At 59.6% G+C, this 12,446-nt stretch overlaps 1 protein-coding gene across 6 annotated transcripts in view; it reads right to left on the reverse strand.

The window, feature by feature from the left end:
* The window catches only part of BANP (BTG3 associated nuclear protein), a 132,669-nt gene that overhangs the window by 55,364 nt on the left and 64,859 nt on the right, over positions 1–12,446 (reverse strand). For all 6 annotated transcript variants that reach the window (XM_078062987.1, XM_078062988.1, XM_078062990.1 and 3 more), the window contains 2 exons: positions 10,151–10,390; positions 1,697–1,864 (listed from right to left, as the gene is read on the reverse strand). In XM_078062987.1, the coding sequence (XP_077919113.1) occupies positions 1,697–1,864; positions 10,151–10,390 (408 nt within the window). The remainder of the gene's footprint in view (positions 1–1,696; positions 1,865–10,150; positions 10,391–12,446) is intronic.

The following is a 12,446-nucleotide window of genomic DNA, read 5'->3' on the forward strand; positions in this document are numbered from 1 at the left end:
GGGCACTGAACAGGCGCTCACATGGTGGCTACTCACCATCCCCAAGAGGACAACTGCACCAGAGAGTTACTCAAACCCAGAGCATCTTAGAAGAAATACTGACATATGTGTAAACAAAGAAACAACTGAAGAAACTCAACTCTCGTTAAACGGAATTACTGTCATTCAGTTGAAAGAAACACTAATAACTGGAAGAGAAATGAACAATTTCTAATAAATAAGCATAAAACGTCATAAATTCACCAACCACACAACAGAGCTCAAACCTGAGTGGGTGGTAAAGACCACCCAGGTCTCCAATCGGAGTGAGAAGCAGGGTCAGGGTTGGCCGGCCCCACAACCCAACCACCGACCAGACGCAACCGCTCCCACAGCCCAGTGTGGTCCAGCTTGAGGGCATCACTTGCTACTTGGAAACACGGACTTGCAGGTCTGGACGTACTAAATCTGAATCAGAACTAAACACAATTCCCCAGGGCCACGAGGCCTCGTGAGCAGCTCCGGAGACGGGCACGTGCTGTGTCCACGGAGAAAGCTCCATTCTGCCATTCCTCCTCGTGCATTCGGGACACGCAGGGAGAGCCAACCGTGGGTCCAGCTCTGTGCTCGGCCACCTGGACCCCAGGGTGAGGATGATAAAGCCCGTCCTGCCTGAAGCCACCTCCATGAGCCCAGGTGCCGACGCCTGCCGTCCCAGGACCCACAGAGGCAGCCTACTTCTTCAAGCAGTGGCCGCTCCTGCGTGTCCCCCAGCGGCTACCTCCCTAAGTTCCCGAGACAGAACGGTTCATCCTAACAGAAAGGCCTAGATTCCTCACTAGGAGATTCTTCAGGGCAGCCGCTCACAGAAGCATGGCTTTGGGGCACAACGTGTGTGGCCACCTAACATCTTCGGGAACTACTGGCAAGTTACTCCCAAAACGACCGGAGTAAAGCTGCTTCCTGAGGTCGCCTCGCAAAGACAAAACCCTACAAGGATTTCTGGCAACCCGATCACCACCGTGCTTCGGAACAGGTGTTCCTGGCAGCCCTGACCGAGCTGCCCTGGGACCCAGACCCCAGCCGCAGTCAGGGCCTCAGGTTCTAGCAGCCGTCGCCAAGGGCGCCGCTGTGGAGACTTTGTTTTTAACGTTTTTGTTAAGATATTTTCAGATGTGCTGGGTGGAAAGCAATACTAAAATCACACTGTCGTTCCTAGCGAACATTTTCCTCGGGAAAAAGCAGTCCTCCAACAATGCCTCAAAGGTGAGTCTAGAAGGTCCCCATTCTCTTGCGGGTAAGTGTAACTAACGTGCTACACTCACAACAGTAGTAACGAGCACCGCGAGTCCGCACGGGCCCCCCGTCCATCTGCCGTCCCCACACAAACCCCAGCACTCGGCTCAACGAGCTCGGCTCGAGGACACAACACAGCTGCTCACTGCCGCAGCCGCCACCATCCTGACCGAGCTCCTCCTCCTGCTTTGAAACGCAAGCAGCATCAGGACAACGCCGAGGCCCTGCTCTCCAAGCCCTCCGTCCAGAACACTCCCAGGGCGGCAGAGGAGGGCCCCCAGCGGCGGTCCTGAGGTAACTCACCCCGCAGGGGACGCACAGAACGGGGCTCCCGGTCACGGCGCTCTCACCGGCTGGCTCACTCTGGACGGCTCCCCCCGAGTCCCCCGGTGTGAACTCTGGGCCGCCAGACAAAGCATACCTGAAGCGCTGTACGAAGACGACGACGGTGTTCTCCTCGAGAAGCTCTTGACGGCCAGGCTCTGGCCTCGCTGTTTCCGCCGCCAGGCTGTCCGACACTTGGAGTCGATGCTCTGCTTGATTCGATACCAGTCAGACTCCGTGATTCCAAACTTGTAGAAGAGGTGACCTGAAAGCACAGCCGAATTAAAGGACCGTGAGCCGCAGGCCTCCCCTGGCATCCTGGCTGTGTGGGAGCCGCCTGAACACAGAAACGGGACGGGCCTGAGCGCCTCCCGTAGACACACCTGCGACCTTCTAAACTCTTTCCACTTGCTTAACTGTTACGCTGCTGACCGGTCCACACGGCGACGAGCTGGGTGCTGGGCCCCCACAAGCCTCCAGGACGCCCACACTCAACTCTGCTCGCACTGCACACGGGGCACGTTATGTCCCGAATGCGGAGAACAGAACTGGGGCCCACGACTCTGTCGGAGCCCTGTTTCCAAGCCCCAGCTTGCCTCCTCCTGGGCCTCCGTGCCTGCAGCTGTCCCCCACTCTCCTAAGCCTTTGCTGAGACACGACCTCAGCGACCCTGCCCTTAACCAGCCCATCGGACCCCGAGTCCCCCGACCTGCACTGCCAGCCACCTCTCCAGCATCTCAGAGAACCGACATAGTTACTGTGTTTGGTGTGCCAAGAGCCCCGACACCCGGGCACACGGCAGATGCCCCAGCACCAGCGGACTAAATGCTGGTCACAACTCACGTGATGATATTCTGCCGTCACCGCCCGAGTCTGAGGCTGGCTTCTGTGACTCGGTCCGGAGGAAAACTCCCAAAAGGCACATAATTCTTCATTCCCGAGAGCCCTGCACACCCCGTGGGAGGGCATCTCCTCCGCTCCGCTGCTGGCCAGAGGTGCACACAGCCTTGCCGCGGAGCACCTTACTGACGCCCACGTGTGTTCACCACTTCCACGACAGAGCCCTCTCAGGACATGCCGCTCGGCATCCAGAGACCCCCCCCCATCAACGAGGAAATCGAGGATCAGGGAGGTCACCGAAGAGTGGCTGGCAGATAGAGACCCTCACTAGACACTTCACCTCTTCTCTGGGCCAAGTCAACAGAAAGTCATGACCACGAGCACCGGCACGGCAAGAAACACTCGTCAACGTGGGGACCTCTTCTCAAGCCGGCTCGTGAAACTTCACTGATCAACGGGAAAATGAATGGATGGAATTCAGAATTTTAATAATAAAGAAATGGAGGTGAACAACAACCTGTTTTGACTGCTAGAAGGGCCGTGTTTACACTGTCCGCTGAGAGTTTAATTGACGCCTGATCCCTAAAACCTCCTCCCACCGAGACCCCCACGCAGAGATAATCACCAGACGGAGTGCTTGTTTTCCTAAATTCTATAGAAGTCTCAAGTTTCTTTTCTCTTGGAAAGACACTTCTTGGCTTTGCGTGTGCTTAAGACCAATCCGACTCTAAATATAATGACCAAAATTTCTGTAACCCAGATCAAAAGGAATTGGGCTGGGGAGCAGGATTTACAGAATCAGAAAGAAAAATAATCCAAGGTCATTTCAGCAGCACTTTGTAATCCTCATGCAGAAAAGGAAATACACATATGAAGTGGCCAATTCTTTGCTTTCTGATTTTCAGGTCCTCTCTAAAGTAACCACAGATCAGTAATCAATAATTACTGAGCGGTTGCCACGTGCCCCGTGTGACCTTGAGTGTGGGGCCGACTCACAGTGTTCTGGGCTAGCTACCAACTCTGGTGACAGGAGCCCAGCGCCCGGCTGCAGTCACATGGTGGTGCTCTCCAGGACGAGGGAAAACGGCAGCCACGGGCCTCAGAAGGCCCTCCAGGGACGCGCTTCAGCGAGGAGGAATATTCTCCCCCGTCCCCCTGTCCTCACACCGTCACACTCAGGGAGAAACCTTCCCAAGGCCCCCAGGGATTAATGACATGGTCTGAAATTTTAAAAACCTGTTAGGAACAGAAATGAGTATCTACAACACACACAGGTGTATAAATCTAAGAAATAAGCAAAAATGTTAATATTTACATTCAACTGCGTAAAAACCAATTTGCCAGTCCAAATGTGGCTTACAGCCTTTGAAGAAAAAACACATTCCTACAGTTACACGTTATCCACTTCTAATCCTCCTAAAACCTCATGTTACATACTCCTTCCAACAGCCAGCCGCCAGGACACCTGAAGAGTCCGCGGCACAGCCACCATCCCCACCCCCGCCACGCGGAAGGAGCCCAGCGGGCTTGGGGGCACGGGAGGAAGGCCGCCCAGGCCTCAGCTCTGCCCTCCTGAGCTTGTGAGGAGGCGGCCTGGGGACCTGAGATCCTACAGGCCCCTGAAACTGCTGCTTCCTCTGACTTTCCCAAAAACTCGTCTTTTCTAACAGCACCAAGCAACCTCAGCTTAATGGGCGGTGGAGGAGAAACCTTAATAATGAGGCCTAGAAAACTTACTTTGAATTTAACTGTTTTTTCACACTGTTTTTTCACTTCTCTCTTACGTTAGCTGATGCTTCCAAGAAAACCTCATGAAGTAAGAATGCCAATCCCCGAGCTTCAGTTCCTGTCCGATTATCAGTTAGGAGTGAGAAACGGTCCTGAAATCCAGGCCTCCCGGCACCCAACCAAGCAGAGTAGAAGTGGCCACACAGACCCCAGGGCACCTCCCTCCCGGCTCTGCCCCGCACGGCACCCGCCGGCCCGGGCACGCGCAGGAGACCCGGCGCCTCTGCTCTCCTGGCCTCCCTCCACGAAGCTGCCACCGCAGCTGCCCCAGGCAGGACACACAGCAACCGGAAGGCCGCTCCCAGGGCGCTGCCCCAGCACACGGGGTCCTCAGGCAGCCGTGGGGTTCGGGTCATCTGCAAGGCGAGCCACTTGTCCCCTCACCATCTTGGAGGACAGTGTTCAGCAGGCAAGCCCCTCAGCCGCCCCCCAAAAGACTGCCCCTCCGAGCCTGCTCCCACTGCGTCCCGGGCAAGCTGTCTGGCCACCCGCCAAAGATCCGAAGCTCCATCACCGTTCACCGCCTTCCCACTTCCCGGAACGCCCATCCTGACACTAGTGGTTCGAACCGTAAGACCAGACTCCCAGCTCTGCAACAGTGAGCCCCGCGGAGGGCTGAGACTCACTGGGGGAACAAGGAACAGACCTGGTAATCTCACGTCCTTGGTGGGTGGCATGGGGCTTATCATACACAGAGGAATGAAAAACACTATCACTGTTAACGTAATCTCAAGTTCAAGGACAAAGAAAAGCAGAAAACTGAGTGCCAGTAATTTATTTCCTAAACCGAGTCTTGATAGTGACTGACCCAGAAAAACAGCAGGATCTTCAGCCCCCGAGTGAGGGGGACCAGCCGGAGTGTCTCCATGCACTGAGTGTATCTGGTGTCCTGACCTCAGAGCCGGGGAGCCCCCACCCCCCAAGCAGGAGAAGCTCCCCGACAGCGGAGAAGCACGAAGGGAGAAGAGCCTGAGGGCCTCCCCGCGGCCCTGTGTCCGGGTGACCTGTGAGCAAGGGCACCAACCGTCTCTCAGCTGTGCCTCCCAGCCTGCCTCCCAGCCCCGCACGGACACCGTCACCGCAGCGTTCCCAAACCCACGTGCTGGGTACCCCCAGAGAAGCTGTGTAAGGCACCACTACATTTGATTAGCAAGTCCCAAAGGACCCCGGCCCTAGGCACTGGGAACTGTCCCCCAAAATGCATGTCCTTCCCAGGACCTCAGAATGTGACCTGCCCTGGAGACAGGGTCTCTGCAGATGTGATTAAGATGAGGTCACACGAGGAGCACAGTGGGCTCTCAATCCAACATGACTGGTGTCCTTATAAGGACGGAAGAGAAACATCCCCCAGGGAGGGGACAGGCGAGTGCCAACACAGGCAGCGAGGGGAGCGGCGCCGGCACAGACTCCCAGGCACCAGCAGAAGCTGGGAGGGGCAGAGAGTCACCCCGGCCCTCCGGAGGGAGCGCGGCCCTGCCCACACCGTGGGGGCAGACTTCCGGCCTCCGGGGCTGACAGGCCCAGCTCCTGCTGCAGGAAGCCCCCCCGGGGGCCGTGCTTGTTGCAGCCGCCCGGGACGTTCCTGCAGCCCGCAGCCCGCAGCCCACAGCGGCACCAGGACGCGGCCTGCGCTCACAGGTAGGAGCCGACCGGCCTCTGTGTCACCGCCGCGCCCTCACAGAGCAGCGCCGTCTCTCGGGGCGGCTGAGGGCACACAACGGGCTGACTGCGGTCCTCCGTGAGAGCAGGACTCGAGTCTGGGCCAAGGGCTCGGGGCCTCACGGGATCTCCCTCCACGTCTGCGGGCTTCCCAGATGCCTTCCGAGGGCCGGGGCCGTCCAACCGAAGGTGCTTTCATCCCCTTCCTAGCAGCTGCCACGGGTTAACAGCCTGTCCAGCTCTAAGCACAGGCTGCTGGGACCCGCGACCATGAACCCAAGAACGGCCATATTCTCAACTCGAGGGGAGAAAATCAACTGCTTGCATTCTTGGGTGACATCCCTCAGGAAAATGTTACCAATTTGTAAAGTTACGGTCATGCGCGGCCTACGCATCGAGCACACAAACTATGTGGTCAAGTTACCCAAATCTGGGGGAAGCCGTCACTCCTCGGGAGCCGGAAGGAAGCGCGCACCCGGAAAAGCAAACGCGCTCCTCGTGGAGTAGCTTACGCCCCACTTCTCCCTCTCAGAAGACGCTGCTTCCTCATGAAAAAGGCAGTTCTTAGACACACAGCCTACGGTACGTTTCCAAATGCTAATGTTTTCCCCAGTGAGACTGGGACAGGAGTGGGGGAGACGACACAGCAGGCGCCCACTGGGTGCGGGCAGCAGGCCGCAGGTGCTACCCGGCAGCCCTGGGAGGCCGCTACGCGCGTAGGAGCGAGGGGCAAGGGCACTGGCCCAGAGTCCCACGGTGCGCACTCCTAAGTCGTGACTCAAACCCGCTCCTGCCTGCGCTTCCTCACCCCAGGACCGAGCCCCGGGGCCCATGACCCCGCTACTCGGGGCTTCGGGGAAGCTGCAGGCAAGGGTGTGTGCGACCGGACCGGGGGCTGCGCTCTCCTGCCCGGGCCACCGACAGCCGCTCCCTGCTTCCAGACGGAGACGCCGGACGCCACCTACTGTGAATGTCACGTCCTGACGGCCCCTGCTGTCGAGGACACAGCAGCCTGTCCACGGTAAAGCCGCCGAGCGCCACCCACAGGCACGACTCTCACCAGCGCAGCAGGCCCCGACCCAGCACCCTTCTGCTCCTTTTGCCGGGAGACTGCGGGCACAGGGCGCACACGGCGAAGGGGCAGGTAGGCCGCAAGCTCGGAGCCCCCGTCAGACAGCCCGTGCCAGGGCACCGGCTGCTACCCGCGGCCGCGACTGCTCGCCTGCCCTCTCAGCCGCGGCCTGACTGGAGGGACGGAAGCTCGGGGAGGGCAGGCCCCACTTCCTGGGGAGCGCTCCCTGTGGACAGTCCCTCTCAATTCCCGTGATCTCCTTTCTAAAAGATACGTCTTCGTTCTTTGCAAACTGCGCCTGAGAGAGCAAATGTGCGCACTCTGGGTCAGGAACCCCGCCACTTCAAGGACCCACAGGCCTTGCCCCGCGTGGGAAAGAAACAGGGCCAAGTTTGGCTGCTCACACAAAGCAGTTGTCCAGAGCAGCTCTCCACCAGCCCCCGGACAGCCCGCCACCCAGAACCCTTGTGGCGTCCCTGGGCCCCCACGAGAATACGTGGGCGGCCCGGTCTCCCGCCAACACACTCACAGGGCCCCGGCACTTGGCTGCAATGCAAATACAGCCGTTCAGCTCGTAGCTCCGCCGAGCATGCAAGTGAATGAGTCATCTGCTACGCAGAAAGCGGACGGTCTTCCACAGCGCAGTGATAATGCTGACCTTCTGAGTTTCTGTTCAGCCACGCCTTGCTCATGTGTCCAGAATCCCCTGCTTCCACTCTGCAGACCTGGGCTGTACCCCCACTTTCGTCTCCCAACACAGCCCCGCTAAGACACCGCCCGTCCTTCAGTCTCCCTGAAGACTGCCCAAGACCTTCCCTCCCCAGAGCTCGGTTTCAAAGCCGGCGCTACGCACGCATCTCGGGGGGACCGGTCTCGGTGGGGGCAGACACCGGCGCTCCTCCACCCCACAGGAGCGCACGGCCAGAGGCCTCCTAGCGGGGCTGCAGCACCTGCGGGGCGTTACCTGCCGGGGGTTCGGCCCAGGTGGCACGGGTGCACGGGGTGCCATGGCTAGTGAGTACACCAGCAACCCCAACTGCTCCGGGGCCGGGGGCCACGCCCTGAGCCCGCAGAGCCCGCGGAAACCGATGCTCCCTTGCTGAGCCACTAGGAGAGGTGCTCAGCTCACGCTTCCCCGATGGAGGAGGGCTCGCAGGTGGGCCGACCGGTCCGCACACAGAGACAGGACTGGGCTGTCTGCTCAATGCAGCCTGTTCCCCCACACGGACTCCCTGGGCTGCAGTACGTCGGCCCCAGCACCGTGTGCTTCTGCTCAGAGCACCGCCCTGCCTGGCTGCCCCACCCCCTCTCCAGAACCTTCTCCAAGCCGCTGCCTACTGAGCCCGTGTCCCAGCCCAAGCGCAGGGAGCCCCTACTCCTTGGACTGATGCTCTGAGCTATGTCTCCAAATGAGAGGCAACCACCCTCCAGCTTCCGGTTCTAGGAGCCCCCAACTCTCCACGGGAAGAGGCGCCCGCCCCCCAGAGCCCATCGCGCCCACGCTGTCAGGGCCGTGGCCATTCACAAACACCTGACCGCACACGGAGACTCTCGCTCATCTCCACACGCCTCCCGCACGGGGCGTCCTGTCAACACACAACCGCGTGCTCTCAGGCTGCGTGCACAGCACGTGCCTCCTCCACAGGCCCGAGCGGCGCGTCCCAGCCGGCCTCACGCCCCAGAGCAGGGCTGGCAGATGGCGGCAGCCCACCGCCTGCGTTTAAAAATCACGTTCTGTTGGAACACAGCCAGGCCTGTCTGTCTTGTCTCTGGCTGCTTCCAGAGCCGAGCGGTCACAAGAGACGCGGCGGCCCACGGAATCAGACATGTCTACTGCTGTGGCCTCCCCACAACAACGTTCATCCCTGAACCACTGTCCCCGCCAAGGGGCTCCTGTCAGCTGCTCACACGAACAGTCCCTCAGAAGAGACCCGAGAGGAACCTCAGCATCTGGGATAGACCCCCCCGGCAGCAGATGGGCGCGGCAGAACGCCCGGGGCCACGAAATGGGGACACCAGGATGACGAGCCACTGTAGTGTGAGCAGGGAGCTGGGTTCGTGCCTCAGCAACTGCCAGAAACCTCTGCAGTCAGTAGGAAACCCTCAGTTTTAATCAAAACTCAGTGTAAGTGGCCACATAAAAAAATATTCCTGCTAGTTTACAATAATTACGGGAAAAGCCAGCCTCTCTCTCTCTCTGTTCCTGACTGAAGGCTCACGGACCAATGTCAGAGAGTTTCCTGTGACAAACAAGGCTCTTTTTGGGGCGCCTGGGTGGCTCAGTCGTTAAGCGTCTGCCTTCGGCTCGGGTCATAATCTCAGGGTCCTGGGATTGAGCCCCGCATCGGGCTCCCTGCTCGGCGGGAAGCCTGCTTCTCCCTCTCCCGCTCCCCCTGCTTGTGTTCCCTCTCTCGCTGTGTCTCTCTCTGTCAAATAAATAAATAAAAATAAAATAAAAATAAAAATAAAAAAAACAAGGCTCTTTCCGACGGGACAGCACCCTTCTCTGCTCTGAGACGGTGACCTCGGGGTGACTCACTTTCCCCCTTTTGCTAGATCAGACTTAACCTTGATATTCAACCACAGTGGGTCTCCTGAACGTGGGTCTCACACAGTGCTACCCGGCCCTCGTGTTAGAGTCTGTCTGCTTCGTGTCACTCCCGGAGGCAGACCGGCTCTGTGGAGTGGACAAGCCCAGGGGTGAGAGGCACGCGGGTGCTACTGCGAAGGTCGTGGGCCACCTGCACCCCTGAAATGTCACCAACAGGATACAGGGATGACTGATTTGACCGTGGGGCACTGTGCAAAGAGGAGGAAAGCCAAAAGGCTGTGGGGACATCAGGACCAGGACCATGAGACCTGCTGGCCCCGGTCGGGGAGGTCGGCCCACAAACAGGCAGCCCTGTCTGAAAGGGAGGAGGCGGGCGGCACCCTGCTCGTGCCACCGGGAAGCCCAGGAAAGGCCGCGGTCAGCGGAGGGCAGAGGTCGGCTGTGGCTGTGCCCCTCCCCGGCCTCCAGAGCGGCCTGAGGACCGGTGAGGCCAGGGTCTGAGAGGGCCGCGCCCCCCGTGTCTTTCCCACAGCAGGACCAGCGGCACTTACTACGGGAGGTGCTGCAGCCCCGAATCGCCACCTTGTAGGACCCCGACCTACGACCAGGCACCGGGGGGGCAGGAGGAGCGCCACACTTACACCGGATGCCGTAGATGGTGAGGGGGTCGAGCTGCTTCTTGCCGTGCTTGCCCTGGCCCGAGAGGTTGGACACGGCCTGCACCTCCCGGTGGAAGAGGTAGTCCAGCAGCGTCAGCGCCATCTTCTCGGCGGTGCGGCAGTTGGTAGTGATGTGCAGCATGTCGGACGGGATGATGGCGCAGCGCACCCGCATCTCGGGGTTGTTCTCGTCGCCCAGCCACGTGCCGTTGGGGTAGTCCTCTGCGAGAGACAAGAGGCCGTCTCAGCTAAGCTCACGGACCCGAGTGCCCGGTGCGCGGCTCAAATACGCGCCACGGAGGCCGCCGGCGAACCGCTCCCCAACTCCCAAGACGTGGCCGGGAGCACGGGGGCGACCCCCAGGGTCACAAAAGACATGTGATGAACAGAAACCAGCGCGTCGTTCCCACAAGGGCCGCCTTGGCTTCCACCGACCCATCTCAGAGGGATGCACGGAGCCTGGAAACACTCTCTGCTTTCCAGACTGGCTTCCACGGGCGAGGCTTGCCTCGCTAACTCGGGGAAAAGTAAATGGAAGGCAGAGCGCCCTGCCCTGCTGGCCAGTCTGCGGCCAGGGAGACAGGCCTGTCCACGGCCCTCACAGGTCTGGTAACAGAAGGCCCTGCAGGGCCAGCGAGGATGCTGCCCACCCCCCACACGGGCCTGTGTGTCCAAGGAGGCGACACCAAACGAGCGCTAGCCTCAAACAACAGATTCTCTTCACAACTTATGAAAACTGGGTTTGTTTCCAGTTTGCCGGCATCTGGACGGGCAGCAAACAAGGGTGGTCTCGGAGTACTAGAGTCAGGGACTGGGGAGGCTCCTTCAGGTCCTGACCCTGAATCTGGAGGCCCTCAGCAGCAGGACGGCCACACGGACAGCATCTGCCTCTGGGACCACGAGAACCCACACACAGCTCTGTCACTCAAGCCTCCCCTCGGGACCGCTCTGAGAAAAGCACTTGGAAGCCAGGCACGTCCTGAGGGAGACGGGATTTCGGTGGCGTGGCCCCTCACGGACAGAGGGCTCCAGGGGTGTGCTGATGGGCCCATGCTCTCCTTCTCGCTGCAGAGTCCTTCCCTGAGGACAGGAGTCTCCCCTGCCCTGCTCTGTGGACCCCTCCCCGCCCTGCTCCCCTCCCTCCTTTGACCTCTCAGAGGAACTGGGAAGTCTCAGTTGAAAGCACCTTCTGACTTCCAGCTCAGAGCACTGTCATCTCTTTGCTGGTCTTGTGACCCTTCGCTCCCTGCACACGTGCTTTCCCTAACCGTGAGAAATGCACCATCTGTGCTTCTAAAGTCTCGAACGTACTACTTACAGAATGAAAACCCCCCAGCCTTGCTTGACTGCAGGAGCAGGGTACCCAGGAGCAAGCAGCAGGGTCGCCAAGAGGCTGCGTGCTCTGTGGGCACAGACCCGCCATCCTAGAACTTGTCTGGAAACAGGCGCTGGTCCACAGGGTGCCACACACACCGGCCACTTTTAGAGTCAGTCTTCCAGGTCTCCTTTGTCTAGCTGCCTAGTCTAATCTCTGGCCCTTTCCCAAAGGAGAACATTCTGGGAGGAGGGCCTCCTGTGCAAGCAACTCCAGGCTCTGCCTCTGCAAACTGAAAATCACGACATGCCCCAAACTCTGGCTTTCTCAAGGGTGACATCAAACGCAAACACCCAGAGCTCAGCGTTCGGGTGGGGAAGGATCCCCACACTCTCTGCCTTCAGCAGGGCCACAGCGATGATCGTGAGACAGGCACAACGCTGACGTGCAGAGAGAAGGGGGCGGGCAGTGGCGCGGAAGAAACCTCTCTACCCGGGGCGTGCCGGCCACAGATCCACGGGCACCTCGCCAGCTCCCCGTGGGAGACGGGGAGGACACCGTGAGGTGGAGACCATGCTCGCAGCCAGCCCCTGGCTTCCAAGCAAGGCCCGTAGCGAGGGGCTTGGCTTTGCTTGACCACGGAGGACCACGGATTCCATCTCCGTGTAACAGCCTCCAGCCGTCGGAGTGGCCAGTCTGCATGTGAAAGGGCTCCGTGGTCGTCAAACAAACAAACACCAACTCAAAGGAGCCTCAACCTCTGGCAGAAGGAAACCCCACTTAGGATCACAAACCAAGAGAACCATCAGTTCCGCTAGGAAACTTGGCCGCTTCCCCGCCCATCTCTTCTGACACTGCAGCCAGGGAAGGTGTGAGAGCGCCGCTGCGTGAAGAGGCCACCGCGGGAGAGCAGGGGTGCTAACACGGAGAGACGAGACCTCCCCCTGCGTGGCTGGGGTGTGA

Source organism: Halichoerus grypus, chromosome 15, assembly GCF_964656455.1.
Source record: "Halichoerus grypus chromosome 15, mHalGry1.hap1.1, whole genome shotgun sequence".
NCBI classification, from domain to species: Eukaryota; Metazoa; Chordata; class Mammalia; order Carnivora; family Phocidae; genus Halichoerus; species Halichoerus grypus.